This window comes from Heterodontus francisci, chromosome 20 (assembly GCF_036365525.1).
Source record: "Heterodontus francisci isolate sHetFra1 chromosome 20, sHetFra1.hap1, whole genome shotgun sequence".
NCBI classification, from domain to species: Eukaryota; Metazoa; Chordata; class Chondrichthyes; order Heterodontiformes; family Heterodontidae; genus Heterodontus; species Heterodontus francisci.
Window position 1 is genome coordinate 46,025,260 of NC_090390.1, and position 17,522 is coordinate 46,042,781.

General features: G+C 42.5%; 1 protein-coding gene across 3 annotated transcripts in view; it reads right to left on the reverse strand.

The window, feature by feature from the left end:
* Positions 1-17,522, reverse strand: part of ppp2r2d (protein phosphatase 2, regulatory subunit B, delta) — a 96,816-nt gene that overhangs the window by 62,435 nt on the left and 16,859 nt on the right. The window contains exon 2 of one of the 3 annotated variants that reach the window (XM_068052715.1): positions 2,185-2,371. The exons of the other annotated variants lie outside the window; for them this stretch is intronic. Coding sequence (XP_067908816.1) covers positions 2,185-2,187 — 3 coding nt within the window. The 5' untranslated portion in view covers positions 2,188-2,371. The remainder of the gene's footprint in view (positions 1-2,184; positions 2,372-17,522) is intronic. 3 annotated transcript variants of the gene reach the window in all.

The window sequence follows — 17,522 nt, forward strand, 5'->3', positions numbered from 1 at the left end:
ATTCCACCTTGCCCACTCATCACTCGAACAACAATGCCCCCTCACACCTATGTTCACCTCACTTGTGTCCTCTACACCCTTCTCCAACCTAGATCTTCTCTTCCTCCCTTCCAAAGCTCCCAGATTCTGGTGCTCACTCTGCTTACAAACCTAGATTAAATTCTAGTGCTGCCTGATCCCATGACCATTCCAAATATACCCAGACCCTCTTCTAGTGTTCCTCCCTGCCCAGAAATTACTAACAGACACCAGGCCCCTTCCAATTGCTTCCGGATCCCAGTGTTGATAATTACCAAGAACACAGATTTGACACATTATCATGTGTCTATTTCAGTGGCAGTGATTTTTATAGTGCTCATTTAGTACTGTTAGCTGAACCTCCTACTTGACCTGAATACATTTAGTCTTAATCCTGCATGTGCAATGCCACAGGCCATCAATATTTAATATATTAAAAATGGTATGCTGCTCTATTTTAAACATTAGGTGGAAATTGGCACCAATTTTATATTTGTGATCATCCCCAATCAATTACAGTATTTGGTTCTTTCAGCCACAACATCCATCTGTTGGGTTTGCCTGCTATTTTGTTGTCTGCTCTGCATCTGTCCTGTTTGCTGTGACCGCCAGTTGTGCTATTCAGATTTGAAGCCTGGCGCTTAACTCAGGTTTCAGCCCATCTTTCCTCTCTCTCTTGGTTGTGGAGTGCGAGTTGAGAAACAGACGCCATTTTCAGAAGCCGAATTGATTACACTTAGATAATTACATTAATTTGTGAGGTGCCTTGAAAAATTAAAGTCCTTTTTCCAATAAATCAGCTTTTAGCTTTGTGAACTTACAACATTTATTTGGGTGCAAAAAGTGTGCACAGGGGGCAACAAAAATCAGGCATGGGAGAGGTGTGTACAAAGGTTTAACCATACAATAGGGCTGGGGAGAGGGTTTTGTAGCTTGGCAGTATGCAGTTAGTCTTGGAAAAGGGAACAGGGGCTTATCAGGAGAATAGGAACTAAAATGCCTTTGGCCACTTTTGGACCATCAGGCACTATTCTTAATCACTGCATTCTCCTATGTCAGCAGCTTCTTCCTACCAATCCAAAGTCCTTTTTGTACATTTGGATTGCCCCCAATTCCCTTGTTGTCAACATGTTTCGGTCTTTACTTGTAACAAGACAAATGTTGCAAACACTGGAAATCAAAAATACAGAAAAAGCTGGAAAAACACAGCAAGTGCTGACTGACCTGATTTGTTTTCAACTTTTTTTCTGTCCTAACTTAACCTTGATATAATTCATTACACACTGAACCTTGATATAATTCATTACACACTGAAACAATCAAAAAATTGTGCACTATTAATTTTTATTCATTAAAATTAAATGAAAAGAAACAGACCTTACTCCCGGCAACGCAACAGAACATTTCTCTCAACCATGCCAGTGAATTTGCTGATTTACAGTCTTTAATATCCATTTAAAAAAATTACACCTCGAACGCTCAAAATATAGTTTAGAATTTCCAAATATTTATACATTAAAAAATTAAGTAATCTTGCAAATTGGTTCAGAACTGAATTTGCAACCAAAATATGGGTCTGTCTAAACATATTTTCAATTGCTGCTCTTATTATTATATTAAACAAATCCTATGTTAGTTGTGGAATGCGAGTTGAGAAACACGCTGAGGCACTAAAGCATTTTGTGCAGTTAAGTTACTAAAAGAAAATGCAGAGACATTTAATCACTGTTGCAAAATACATATCTTAAAACCTTACTATAGACGTTGGAAATTTCAGTTAGAGGAAAATGGAGAGTAAGCATTTCTTTGAAAAGTATTTTGAACGATTCAATTGTTTCAAATATGACATCAAAATGCTTACATAGAATGTTCCCAATATATTGGCATAAAAGGCATTACAGGAAACAATATTTGGTACAAGAAGTGCACACTACGCGCAGTATTTTTAAAATATAGATCTTGTGGGCCCATTCATAGGAGAAACTGGAATGTGGTTCGTGACATTTACAACCTTCCTGCTGCATCCTGAACACAACAGTTCACCAATCACTCTAATGCAGCGAATCTATTGAAGCAATGAATTATGTGACTGACAAAAGGTTACACACCTTACTGATACTGAAAGATATAAGCCTCACAAATATATTTGTAATACTAATTACCTACCATTTACAAAACTTTGTTTAAGATGCAAGTAACTTTTTCATGAAAATCTGTCAATTTTATTCTTTGAATGTCTGCCATTTTCTTCTTCCGAATTGGTTAAGACTTCAGGAACCACTCGGAGTATTGAGGGCATCTGAGCAGGGGTACGTACTCTTCAGGGAAGAGGAGTTCTGAGACTTCAGCAGGGCTGCAGTAAAAATCAAAAACCGCAGTCAAGGCCCAAGACAACCCGTGAGCAAAGCCACAGGAGACTGACTACTTTACATTCAACATACTTAGCTGAAATATTCCCAGAACTAAAATTAACACATCTTTTAAGTCTGTATATTCTGGTTAGTTACCTTTGTATAAACAGAACATTAGTATACTAGAAACGTCAGCAATTCTGACAAAAATTACCCTACAAAATACACAGGAATAGGTTATGGAAATCCTAGGAAAGCAAGTTCTTTTGTAACTGAATTAATAAATTTTCATGGTAGCATTAAGGTAATTATAAATGTTTTAGATGTGTTTTGTTAACTTGCGTTAATGCAAATACTCTGAAAACAGTTTCTAAAAAAAAAAGAGGGAGGTGCTTACATGTTTAGTTAAAATCTAATAGTATTTATAAGCGCATTGTTATTGGATGAACAATGCCAATACCACTTAACTTAGTATTTAAAAATAAGCATCAAGACTCAAATACGTACCAGCACGCATCACAAATGGAAAAGCTACTATGCTTAAGTTATAGACAATCTAATGGAGTTATCCCAAATCACTCACACTAACATGTCTTCAGTGGAAAAAATACCAGTGTAGTTTCAACTGCTACGATACTTCAACACTCGATGGGAAAATACATTTTTCAAATGTTAGAGCTGCTCAAAATATAGGAAAACCTTCACTGAGAATCCAAACATTGAAATATTAAAAAAGGTGAGAAGTTTATGGTCATGCCTTAACTTTAAATTTCTCCCTCTCCCCTCCCAAAAACACCCCCACACACATCTAGGTGACAGGATGCTTGTGTTGCCTAAACATACATAACGGCTAATTTTTCATAGTTTGTTACCTTAAAAAGTTAAAGCACCAAAAATAAAACAAAGTGACTCCTGATAACACAGCCCAGCGCCGATGTCAGAGCACTCCCAGCTTCACACATGCGCAGAATGGTCTCTTGCTGTCAGTATGGTGCTGCGCATGCGCAGCCTACGTCAGAACCCAGTTTGCCAGGACTAATTCACGCATGAGCATGAAAACGTCAATGCATACAGCAACGTCTGCTTGCCACTCACTCCCAGCCTCGCCACTTCTCCCCCCCTCGGCCACTAGCTCGACACTTCACCCCGCCTTGCCACTACTCCCCCCTCGGCCACTCACTCCCTGCTTTACCCCCCCGGACTACCTTTGGACCACTTGCTCACAGCCTTGCCGCTTCCTCCCCTCTACTCCCCCCCCACCCCACCTTTCTTCCCTGGATTTTGGGGAGGTGGGGGGGGGGGGGGAGTTTAGAGAAGGGAGGTAGGCAGGCAGACAGACATACAAAATGAGGAGGGAAGGGAGCAGAGAGGAGGAACCGGCGAGGCTGGGAGCGAGGGCTCACTAGGTTTTTTTGGGGTTGGGAGGAGGGGTGAAGCAGGGAGCAAATGGCTGAGGTGGGGAGAAGTGGCGAGGCGGGGAGCAAGTGGTCAGCAGAAGGGCGTGGGAGGCAGTGGTTAAGCACGATGGCAGGAGGGAGCGGGGTACTGTTGGGGATGGGATGGAGGCGACGATCACAGCCACTGTGGCTATTCGGGTTTCATTTGTTTTCGTTGTTTGTGATAAATTGAGCAGCACCACCTTTACTACTGGCAGCTGCCAAAAATATTGCAGTGACATTTCAATGCATGAGGCTGCATTTGCACATGCATTGTGCCACTTAGTGGTTGCGTTGTCAGCAAATGCAGCCAAAATAAAGACATTTACTCGATCCCAACTAGTTTGAATACACTTGTTTTAATTGCTTAATCCTGAAATGAGAACAGAAAATTCCTGATAAAGATTACCCAGTCGATATCTACATTAGAAATCTTCTGTCAACTTCATCCATAACCATAACAGAAGCTGCCACTGCAACATTACCACAGGCAGGAGGGTGTAATTACAGCAGAACAAGTTTATCACAGAACGATACAGCACAGAGCAAGGCCATTCAGCACATTTTACCTGTGTCAGCTCTTTGAAAGAGCTATCAATTAGTCCCACTCCTCTACTTTTTCCCTGCTGACCCTGCACACTTTTACTTTTCAAGTACAAATCCAACTCCCTTCTACAAATTATTAAATCTGCCTGCACCACCTTTCCAGGCAGTGCATTCCAGACCATAGCTCGCCATGTGAATTTTTTCCTTTCATGTTGCCTCCAGCTCTTTTGCCAATTGCCTTAATTCCGTCTTCTCTGGTTACTGACCTTTAAGAAACTATTTCTAATGGATAATTATTCTATCAAAATCTTGTATGATTTTAAATATCTCTATTAAATCACCCTTAACCTTATCTGCTCTAAGAACAACCACCAAGTTTCTCTAGTCTCTCCATGTAACTGAAAGCTTTCAACCCTGGTACCATTCTAGTACATCTCCTCTGCATCCTCTCCAAGGCCCTGACATCCTTCCTAAAGCGTGGTGCTCAGGACTGGCCACAGTACTCAACTTGGGACAAAAGCAGCATCTTACAAATGCTTGGTACAATTTTCTCTTTTTTTTTAAACTCTATGCCTCTTATCTATAAAGGATCCCACACAACCTTCTCAACTGGCCCTGCCATCTTCAAAGACTTGAGTACGTACATCCCCAGATGTCTGTTACGTTGCTCTGTACCATTGCAGGTCTCCATTCTTCCTACCAAAAATGAATCACTTCACACTTCTCTGCTTTAAAATTCATCAGCCATGTGTCTGCCCATTCCACTAGTCTGCTTATAGCCTCCTGTTACTATCCTCTGTATTGTTTGTTACATTGCCGTGTTTTGTGCCATCTGATAACTTTGAAATTATGCCGTATATACCCAGTGCAGGTCAGTAATATACATCAAAAACGCAGTGGCCTTAATACAGATTCCTGGGATACCACTGTACATGTTCCCCAAGTCTGAAAAACACCTGTTCACCACAACTCTCTGCTTTCTATGACTTAGCCAATTTCATATCCAAGCAGCCATTGGCTCATTAATCTCATGAGTTTTAATTTTGCTAGCAAGTCTATTACATGATACTTTATCACACCTTCTGAAAATCCATACTGTTAAGACTGAGGCAGGAGGCACGCACTATCTTTTCTATTTCCACTTCTCCACAGGTCACAACATCTATTTAAATGCTTACTCAGTTACCGATACAGCCAATCATATATAATCTATTTTATCCCAGAATAGAATACACCAACCAGGTTTCTTCAGTAAACGTTAATCAGTAATGAAACAAAGCAGTAACACACACAGGAAAAAAAAAATACAGAAATTCACTCTGCAGAGGTCGGTGACAAAAAAAATACTTTGGCCAAATACTTGCTAATTCTTGACGAAAAAAGATTATGGAAGGAAGTCAGTTGTCCCTTTTTTGGTCTGACATCCGGGCATACGGAGACGGATCACTGAGCTCGTTTCAGAAGCAGTCCGTTCTGGAGATGTTGAGAATCATTCCAGTAGGCTTTCTACAAGAAATATGGCATCACTGTTTTTCTGCCAGCACACACTGGAATCGCAGGGTTTTTTTTTTTAAAAAAAAAGCTTTTCATGAGATATAAGGCACCAGGGATCAGGGATTTTTTTTTTGTTCTTCCACACTATCTTGGCAGAATTTCTTCAAAAAGGTAGAGAAGGAAGTGAGTGACAAAGGGATATGGGGATAGTGTGAGAAAAAGGCATTGAAGTGATCAGCCATGATTGTATCGAATGGCAGAGCAGGCTCGATGGGCTGAATGGCCTACCCCTGCTCCTATGTTACTATGTTTTCAAGCAGTTCACATCACAACAAACTGTAAACAATGTCCAACCCCCAGAGAGTCCACCTCCTGACCTCCATAAACCTTGACATGTGGCTTCGCTGTAACCATTTTTCTAAGTCACCAAAGGTTCTGCTGTTAGAATTCTGAGCCAAAATCACAGGTGGCCTCCAAACAACATTTTGTCCTGTTGGTGAACTTGGTAAAAAAAAACACATCCATGGAATCTTTTCAGTTTTAACAGAAGCCTTCAACAGTAAAAATATTGAAGATAACGGAAGCACTTTAGTAACATAGACAACACCAAACGCACTAACCTCATTCACCCTCTGTTACTTCAAAGAACTCAATCAAGTTAGACAAACATGATTTCCTTTCACCAAATCTGTACTGGCTTTCATTTATGAACCCACACTTTTCTAAGTGCCAGATTAATGTCTCATCGTTTGGCTTGGAAATGCACGGTTTATCCCTCTTTGCTTCTTTGAACAGGGGTGTGACATTTGCAATTCTCCAGTCCTATGGCACCACTCCTATAACCAAGAAGAATTGGAAGATTGTGGCAGGAGCCCCTGCAAATTTCCACCACTGCTTCTCTGTAATCTAGGATGCATCCCAACCAAACCAGGTGGCTTTTCTACTTTAAGCACTACCAACTTTTTAAGTACCTCCTCTTTATTTATATCCTATCCAATTTCTTAACCTCCTCCTTTATTGTGATATTGGCAGCATCCTTTTCTTTAGATGACAAATGCAAAGCACTCACTTAGTACTTCAGCCATGCTCTCTGCCTCCACATTGGCAGTTTTCACTATAAATGTGTATATGGTAAATTATAATGGATATATATGAAAATAAAAAACAATGGATGACTTTAAAATGGAGTCTGAATTACGTCTATGCGCCCTGGTCCACTGATCACCCAGCCTCTAAGCTCTGTCATGGTGCTACCTTGTGTGCAACTTATCTAAACATTCACAGGTCTACTAAAATGAACACTTTTTTTTAAAAAAGTGGCTAGTCAGAAGATAATCAATACATATTTAAAAAAAGATAGAAACACTAGAACCTTGACAAAAATCACCTGGTAAAATGAAGTAACAAAGATCTGCAAAATGCAATTAGCAGAATGGTACTACACAAGTTGCAATGTATTTGAAGCAGAGGCTTTCACCACTCAATCTGATTGCATTCAATGGTCAACATGCTCAAGAACGGGGCGGCACAGTGGCGCAGTGGTTAGCACTGCAGCCTCACAGCTCCAGGGACCCGGGTTCGATTCCGGGTACTGCCTGTGGGGAGTTTGCAAGTTCTCCCTGTGTCTGCGTGGGTTTTCTCCGGGTGCTCCGGTTTCCTCCCACAAGCCAAAAGACTTGCAGGTTGATAGGTAAATTGGCCATTATAAATTGTCACTAGTATAGGTAGGTGGTAGGGAAATATAGGGACAGGTGGGGATGTTTGGTAGGAATAGGGGATTAGTGTAGGATTAGTATAAATGGGTGGTTGATGTTCGGCACAGACTCGGTGGGCCGAAGGGCCTGTTTCAGTGCTGTATCTCTAATCTAAAAACTGATTTGACTTTGTTTCCACTTGTTTGTTGGTGTTAGCAAAGGGTAAGGGAGGATTGGAAGTCAATTTCCCAGATGGCTCAACAAAAAACGTATTGCGATTTGTCACAGTGTGAGCAAGTGGATGTTTTGAACAGTTTGAAGGAACTGAGGATTCAAAATCTAGTCGCATTTTGAATCTCAGTTTTCCAGAATTCTTCACTGCATAAAATAACCCATGAGACGTGAGCATTTTTCTTTAAAAAAGATGTTGCACTTTATTCACCCTTAAAGGGTGTTGTACAAAATTTAGTCAAATAAAGGTTGTTATACACCAGACCAGCCATTTTTGTTGCTTCCCCTTTTAATAGCAATTCCCAATTTGGGAGGTTGTTCCAACCGGTTGCAATTAGTCAGGTTTTAGTGCACATCAGGCCTTAGTCAGAAACATTTAAAAACGATTCAGAAATAGCAGTTCTAAACACTTCCTTGTGTAGTGCTGTCAGTAGTCATCACTTCACTCCACACCCGTGCAAAATAGTTTGATATTTGCACAATAATGCTTGGCTTTGATTAGCTGAATTTCCTAGTTTCAAATCTATCATAGTAAGGATAGAATTCTAAATGACAATATTTAAAAGGAAAAAAAATTCCTTCTTCCTCCTCTCCAAAAATACACAAAGGAACTGCTATTTTAACACATTTGAAAATGGGTTTTAAAAAGCGCATGTGAAAAAAAGTTAACATATTTCCAAAAGTAGATGACAATTCAGTCTACTAACGTGGAGTGGCAGGCTCAGTTTACACATTCATACAGCAAGCTGCTTTCTGCCACAGTTGTTAACTAGATGACAAGCACAACAACCAGCACACATCATCCTGAACTTCCAGTGGCCAGTTACAAAATGGCAAATCAGAACTCTGGGCAAAAATCCCAGCCCCCTTAGTGTGGTCATGCAAAGAGCCAAGAACAATATCGCCAAAATAAACAAACATAAATTTGTTAAAAATAAACTGAATTTAAAAAAGCTATATTTTCCAAATTACTGCATTCAGTCCTACCAGAATGAGTTATGCTTTTTGCAAATCGGTTTAGTGTACTTAATGGGAGCTTGTAAGCTAAAAGAAACTACAGGCCACCTTCTCAAGGGCAATTGGGGATGGGCAATAAATGGTAGCCTTTCCATCAACAAAGTGATTCCTGACAAACGCTGGCCACCACGGACGTCATCAGGCTGCGCTGCAGTACGCACATGCGCAGACAGGCTCCTGCTCTCTGCGCATGCGCTGCGTTCCGACTTGCCAGGACTGGTTAGCGCATGTGCCGATGACGTCATCGCGGGACGTGTGCGTCTTCGGGCAACGCGCTGGTCGGCCTCTGCGCGTGCGCTTTATGCAATGCCAGTGGTATTCACGCATGCGTCAAGCTTCGGCGCGAGTTTCTGGAAGTGGAAGGAGGAGAGGTTTCGTCGGGCATTTTATCGCAATTATTTCGTCATCTTGGAGATTTCAGTCTGCTTTATTTTTTATTAGAAAAAGAGGAGATTGCTCCAAGGTAAGTTGCTCTGAAAACATTTCCATCGTCTGGGGCACTACATGTGCTCCAGTCCACTGCACTGCACTAAAATCCTTTCTGTTGTCTGGGGCTGTGTGCAGGCAGTACATGTGCTCCAATCCCTGTTGTAAGTTGCTCTGTTCCTGCACCCATCAGAGCAGTGCACATGGACACACAGCCACCTGTTTTCCCCATCCACCCTTGAAACAACCATGCAGAGCCTTGAGAGACTCCGCAATTGCCAGCTGCTGCCTGTCAAGCAGAGAGGGCATCCAAAGGGGTCAAGCGCTTGGGGAACATTCAGCAAGAAGAAACTGAGCACTAAAAGAAACAAGCATGCAGTGTCCAGTGGTAGCACGAATGTGAATGCTCTTGCTGTGTACACAACTAGTGAGGTGGGAGTCCAGCCACACCGTTCTCCATCCTCAATGTTGCTTTAAGGCAAAGGTAGATAAGAGTAAAAGAAATGGAAGGTGATGCTGATAGCCGTAGGCAGGATTAAATGGGAGCAGATGGGAAGGCGCAGGAGTAGCATAACCACCAGTAGGGAACAGCTGGGCTAAATGGCCTGCTTTATGTTCATAGCCCAAAAGAAATATGCTTCTTTTTCCAGCACCCTCACATCATTCATGTTTTCTCTGAGAGCAGCATTGAACCATCACGAGATAGGGGCAGTAACATCATCCTGACTCCTACAGCTGAGGTGGGTACTAAGTGATTAATTGGCGGTGTTATCAGTACATGCCTTTACTGCAGAACATAAAGCATGCTCAACAGTAATTTCATTTGGGGGGGGGGGGGGGGGGGGGGGGGAAGCTCTGACATTGATGTTCTTTCCTTATTTCTTTTCATGTAAAAGATGCCCTTGAAAAAACAATCCTTGAGACTTAAGGACAGCATTCAAGCAACGGAGAAAGTGCAGGAGAGGACGTAAGGATGTGCTGATTCCTGCATCTGAGGTGGGTAATAAGTGCTTCATTGGCAATGTTATCAATTGGTGACTTCACTGCAGAACTTCAAAAGGTATGCACAACAGTAATTTCAGTGGATGGAGGGAGGCAAGCTCTGACACTGATTTGCTTTATTTCTTTTTAAGTAAAACATGCTGTCGGAGAAAACAATCCTTGAGACTTAAGGTCAGCATTCAAGCAACAAAGGCAACTGGATCATGCTGCGGAGCTGGTCACGATGTGGAAAGGTACCTTGCATTTATGGATGAAGTGGGGGGTGCACATTGGGATGCGTTTGGGGAATATTCACCAAGAATAGACTGAGCTCAGACTCTTGTGACTTTGCCTTCTTCACATGGACAATACAGTAGTGGAAATAGAGAGCCACACGTTCATTCACCACAAGGATCTCCAGGAACAATCTCTTTACTTCTGCATAGCAGAGACTCGGGCCTGTCTGTCTCACGGGAATGCTGGTGACAACGCTTATGTATCCATGCACAGCAGTGCCTCGAATGCTTCATGTACTTAATAAAATTTTCTCAATAATTAAACCTGGAATTGTTGAGGTTTTTGATGCTATTTTCCCGACTTTGCAACTGCACTTCAGATATTCAACTGTGGTGTGGTCCTTGGGGTGGGGGGAGAGGGAGGTGGGGGGGGGGGAGGAGAAGAGAGTGTAGAGAGGGGGAGGTGGGGGGTGGGGGGTGTAGTGGGAGGAGTTAAATTCAGAAGTGCCTGAAGAGGGGGATGCAAAAGGCAGGGACCAGACAGCTGCAATGCCTGCAGTACAGCTGAGAAGTAGGGGAGAGAACGGCTGGATGGGGGATCTGCAGCTGGAGGGAATGGCTGGATAGCGGGGGCTGGAAGTGAGAGGCCGTAGAGAGCTGCGGGGAGCGAGTGGCCGAAGACCTTGGTGTCGCCGGGTGCGGGGGACCGGCTGGTACATCTTTTGCTGTTGCAAGGTTTATGGTGCATGCGCAGAAAACGGACATCTCCTCCCTCCGCTTCCCCCCCCCACCACCCACCCACTCCACCCAGGTTGCTCTTTCTGCCGCTCTGCTTCCCCCCCCCCCCGCTGCTCTCTCTGGTTGCTCCACTCCACCCCCTCCCATCCCCATCCCCATCCCGTTTGCTCGCCCACTCCCGGGCTGCTCCACTCCCCTGCTCTCTCACTCCGGCCAGGTGTGTGCTGCCAGGTTGCCTCCATGTGATTATTTGAGCAGCGCCATCTTTAGTCCAGGCAGCTGCCTAAAGCCGCACACTGACGTTTTAGTGGCACATGCTGCATTTGTGCATGTGCCACAGCAGCGCCACCTAGCGGTAGCGTTGTCAGCAAATGCAGCCTTCCATCAATGCCTGTATCCCATGAATGAATAATTAAAAAGTCACCAAGAAATCCAACAGGGAATTCAAAAGGCACACAGCCTTTTGAACAGTTAAGGTGAATAGCATAGATGCATTTTAAGGAAAAAGAGGAAAGGAATAAAAGATTATGCTAATAGGGAGAGGTGGGAAGAGGGCTCACGTAAACAGTGGCATTGTCCGGGTTCAAATTATCTATTTTTGTTCTGTACGTTCTATGTAATACAGCAAGGTACCTTCGCCAAAGGGGTATGAGTTAGGTGTGGTGTGCTCACTAAGAAGACAGTGGCTTCTGCAATTTTACAACAAGAAAAAAAGAGAGACCTGGTCATATTGCAAAATCATTTGAATAAATGCCCTTCCTAAAACATACAAATCATTTATGCAAAAGTGTTGGGACTCAGGCTTCTTCAGACGTTTTCTCTCACTTCTTGTGAACCTAAGCAATACCTTGTGCAAAGTACTCAGACAGCTTGTTCCGAGGTGAATAGGCTTACGGCTTGTTTATTACCTCTGGTTTTAGCGAATTTTGTTACTACTAATATAGCACCTTTAACGGAGTAAAGCAATCCATGGTGCTTCACGGCAGCATTAACCAACAAAATTTTATGTCAAGCCACGAGGAGATAATAGGGCAGATGACAAAAACTGATCGAAGAGCTAGGTTTTAAAGGAATGGTCTTATAAAAGGAGGAAAAAGAGGCAAAGATGTCTCAGGAGAGAATTCCAGAACTTAAGAGCCTCAACAGTTGAAAGCACAGCTGCAAACTGTGGAGAAATTAAAACTGGGGACTCGCAACAGGCCAGAATTGGAGAAGGGAGGGGTGAGCTGAGACCATAGACAGATTTGAAAACGAGGAGAATTTAAAAAAAAAAATCAAGGCCCATATTATCATCCGAAGACAATGTCAAGTCAAGCAGATGCTTTTGCAGCAAACTTACCAATAGGTTTTAGTTAGATAGTCATTTACAGAAAGAAATAGTAACAAGTTGTTGAAGTCAGCCCAAAAAACCCCCAACAGTTTTGGACGAATTTTATTCATAAGATTAAGTGGACAAATCCATCAATTGAATTCTTCTGATTACCTTCCTTTGAAAATCTGTTTTTTAAAAAAACCCTGGCAAAATGCTCTTGAAAGGAGAGTAGTTGCCAATCCCCTACACATTTTCTTTCAGAATTAACTCAGACATTCTACCTTAGGAGCTGAACGTCCATTGTACTTAGATCAAAACCATAACTTGTCAGTATATCAAAAATTCATAACCATAAAATCCTTTTGAAATATGTCATCTATTTCTATCACTCTGTGTGTTTAATAACAGTTTACCTACAAGGCAAGTTTTAAATTACCAACTATAAAAACCCATTTTTTTTTTTTTTATTTGCTGCTATACTTCAAGCAGAGTCAAAATAGAAGCCATTCAGGATGGTATCTTTCGGAAAAACCCAAGTTAAGAAGCAGAGCACAGAAACAAAACACACATAGAAATACTGACCAGCAGTACTTAAAGCATAGCCAATCTCTGATCAATTACAAAAGGATTCACACCTGATCCAAATACAATCTGTTTTATCAGCCTTGGTTGAGCTTCCAGTTTTTCCCTGAGGCAACTACATAATTTATACACTATTCGGCAAGACATAAAACCTTAATGAGAAAAGGATGGTGTTCCAGTGTCCATCAGAATTTCAACAAAACTTAGACCCTCTAAAAGAACAAGAGCACATAATGCATATTAAAGACTGGAATGCAGAAAACTGTAAAGTGTAATCACATAGAAAAATTCTCCGCACGTTACTAATTTGCATGGCAGCTACCGCACTGTCACCTTTAGTATAGACTACAACAGAAAAAGAAATTAATGGCACAAAACCTTACCATATATTCACTTATTTTCTTGGGATTTATACCCAATGATCTGGCTAAATATCCTCTAAAATAGAACAGGTAGTTGTCACAGACTCCTTCCATGTTCAGTGACTTTATCCAGTAAGTAGCTGAGTCAAAGATCAGGAATATTGCCAGGTTCAATCCCAGTTTGTGCTGACTTAGCTGGTCTTAGAGGAACATAGGAAATAGGAGCAGGAGTAGGCCATTCGGCCCCTTAAGCCTGCTCTGCCATTCAATTAGATCATGACTGATCTTCTACCTCAACGCCATTTTCCCGCACTATCCCCATACCCCTTGATATAGCAACCTGGGATGCAAGCCATCCAGACCAGGTGACATATCTACCTTAGGAATAGCCAGACTTTCCAGCCAAGACAGAAGTAAATGTGTTACAATTAACGTTAGGACCCCTAGATTAAAGGAAAGAAGAAGAATTTACTAGGATTAATTTCTGCTCTCAATCACTGTCCAGTGATACCTCCTAGAAGTGCACCTGTGGAGATCAGCTAAGTGCAGGGTTGGATATGATTATGATCCCCAATGAATGGTCTGCTGGGCTGGCACAAAATGGCAAGGTTCATACACTATCAATGGCTATTTATGGAGATATCAGGGGGACTCTAGAACTGCACCACATTAAAGATTCAATGACTTCAAGAGAAAGAGAGAAAACTGCCAAAGTCAGCCAAAGAAAGAAAAAGTCAATAATTTATCTGATGAACATTTTTTTTTGGGGGGGGGGGGGGGGGGGGGAATTATTAAAATGTCAGTGAGTGAAAAATTTAAACTGAAATAGGCAGTTTTGCAAGTGCAGTAGCATTTTGTCATTAGCCACTGTTGAGTCATATGCCATAATGTTGCGTTTCGTTTCTTTATTGTAATTTATGGAAACTAATAGGTAATAAAGTGGCAAGTAAGATCATCCATACTGAATATATGTGCACTAGGCAATATAGTTAAGATACTTTTATTAAAGGACACCAGATGCATGGTTCTGTACTATCAGCATTGCTCACATGCATAACTGACTCAACACCAGTAATCTAACTTTTGCCATGAAATTCCAGGGCCTGAACTGCAAAAAAAAAGTCTTGAATACTTGCAGCTCTTAGATTCCCCCCCGCCCCAGCTCTTCAGCTTTTGAACAATTGGCTGATATTCAATGCACAGTTTAACTGGCTAATTTTAATTGCACTTTTAACATTTAAAAAAATTTTAAAACATGGCAATCCAGAATAAGGGGACTTTTTTTTCCTAAGGATCAGAACAGCATGAAGCCTTACCATTTGCAACCCTTCTAGACTATTCCTCGACAACACAACAGCCACAGCGGAAAGGGATGCAGTGCTACTTTTCCAGTGGGAAACCAAAGGTCAGAAAATAGCCTGGTGGATAGGAAGATGAACCACATGCTAAACTAGAGAAGCAGTGGAGCCCAGGGAAAGAAATTCAGGACCAGCTGTGGGTGGCTGAAGGCTAGAGTCTGCATTTCAATTAAAGCATTTAAAAGACTGAATAGTTTAAAAGACTGAATAGTTTAAAAAGACTGAATAGTTTAAAAGACTGAATAGTTTAAAAGACTGAATAGTTTAAAAGACTGAATAGTTTAAAAGACTGAATAGTTTAAACCCATCTAACTTGGTGTGAGACCTGGGGAAAATAAGTTGGGTAAAATAACAAAACCAGGTAAACCTGGATGATTTGGAACATGTTGCATACACAACATCCTGACAGTATGTCAAATAAAATGTTGCCAGTATTTTCCTATTACAAGATGTTGAAAATATAGTTCCTTGGCTTTAAAATCAGGACACTTGGAAGTGAGGATAAAACGGACAGGAAGGACCCACGATAGGCAAGACTTTGTATATTAGCTCTGCTGTGGCATTATTTATGGTGAGTCAAAGGTTGCACCACATTGAAAGGGGAGGCGGTGACGTAGTAGTAATGTCACTGGACTAGTAATCCAGAGTAATCCTGGGGACATGGGTTCGAATCCCACCACGGCACATGGTGAAATTTGAATTCAATTAATAAAATATTTTTTAAAAACCCTGGTCAATTATTGAAAAAACCCATCTGGTTCACGAATGTCCTTTAAGGAAGGAAATCTGCCATCCTTACCTGATAAGGACACGTGACTCCAGATCCACAGCAATGTGGTTCACTCTTCAATGCGCTCTGAAATGGTCTAGCTTGCAAGCCAGTACAAAGTCTAAGAAATGGAATGAAACTGGATGGACCACCCAGCATCGAACTAGGCACTGGAAGCAAAGACAAACCCAGCCCTATTGACCCTGCAAAATCCTCCTTAACAACATCTGGGAGCTTGTGCCAAAATTGGGAGAGCTGTCGCACAGACTAGTCAAGCAACAGCCCAACACAGTCATACTCACGGAATCATACCTTACAGCTAATGTCCCAGACACTCCATCACCATCCCTGGGTATGTCCTGTCCCACCACCAGAGGTGACGGAACAGTAGTATACAGTCGGGAGGGAGTTGTCCTGGGAATCCTCAACATTAACTTCAGACTCCATGAAGTCTCATGGCATCAGGCCAAACACTGGCAAGGAAACCTCCTGCTGATTACCACCCACTGCAGCCCCCCCCCCCAGCTGATGAATCAGTGCTTCTCCATGTTGAACACCAACTGGAAGAAGCACTGAGGGTAGCAAGGGGATAGAATGCATCGAGTGGGGGACTTCAACGTCCATTACCAAGGGTGGCTTAGTAGCACCACAACTGACCGAGCAGGCCGAGTCTTAAAGGATATAGCTGCTAGACTGGTTCTACAGCAGGTGATGAGGGAACCAACAGGAGGGAAAAACCTACTTAACCTCGTCCTCACCAATCTACCTGTCGCAGATGCATCTGTCCATGAAAGTATTGGTAGGAATGACCACCGTACAATCCTTGTGGACAAAGTCCCATCTTCACATTCAGGATATCCTCCATTGTGTTGTGTGGCACTGCGCTAAACAGATTTCAAACAGATCTAGCAACTCAAAACTGGGCATCCATGAGGCGCTGTGGGCCATCAGCAGCAGCAGAATTGTATTCAACCATAATCTGTAACCTCATGGCCTAGCATATCTCCCACTCTACCATTACCATGAAGCCGGGGGAACCAATCCTGCTTCAACGAAGAGTGCAGGAGGGCACGCCAGGAGCAGCACCAAGCATACCAAAAAATGAGGTGTCAGCCTGCTGAAGCTATGACACAGGACAATGTGCACACCAAACAGCGGAGGCAGCATGTGATAGACAGGGCTAAGCGATCCCACAACCAACGGATCAAATCTAAGCTCTGCAGTCCTGCCACATCCAGTTGTGAATGATAATGGACAATTAAACAACTAACAGGAGGGTCTACAAATATCCCCATCCTCAATGATGGGGGAGCCCAGCACAAAAGACAAGACTGAAACATTGGCATCCATCTTCAGCCAGAAATGCCAAGTGGATCATCATCTCGGCCTCCTCCTGAGGTCGCCAGTATCACAGATGCCAGTCTTCAGACAATCCAATTCACTCCATGTGATATCAAGAAACAGCTGAAGGCATGGGATACTGCAAAGATTATGGCCCTGACAACATTCTGGCAATAGCACTGAAGACACATGCTCCAGAACTAGCGATGCCCCTAGCCAAGCTGTTCCAGTACAGCTACAACACTGGCATCTACCTGGCAATGTCCGGTCCACAAAAAGTAGAACAAATTCAACCCGGCCAATTACTGCCTATCAGTCTACTCTCGATCAGCAAAGTGGTGGAAGGGGACATTGACAGTGCTATCAAGCGGCACTTACTCAGCAATAATTAGCTCAGTGACACTCAGTTTGGGTTCTACCAGGGCCACTCAGCTCCTGACGTCATTACAGCCTTGGTCCAAACATGGATAAAAGAGCTGAACTCGAGGCGAGCTTTCAGTGACTGCCCTTGACATCAAGGCAGCATTTGACAGAGTATGGCATCAAGGAGCCTGAGCAAAACTGGAGTCAAATGAGAATCGGGGGAAAACTACTGGTTGGAGTCATACTTAGCGCAAAGGAAGATTGTTA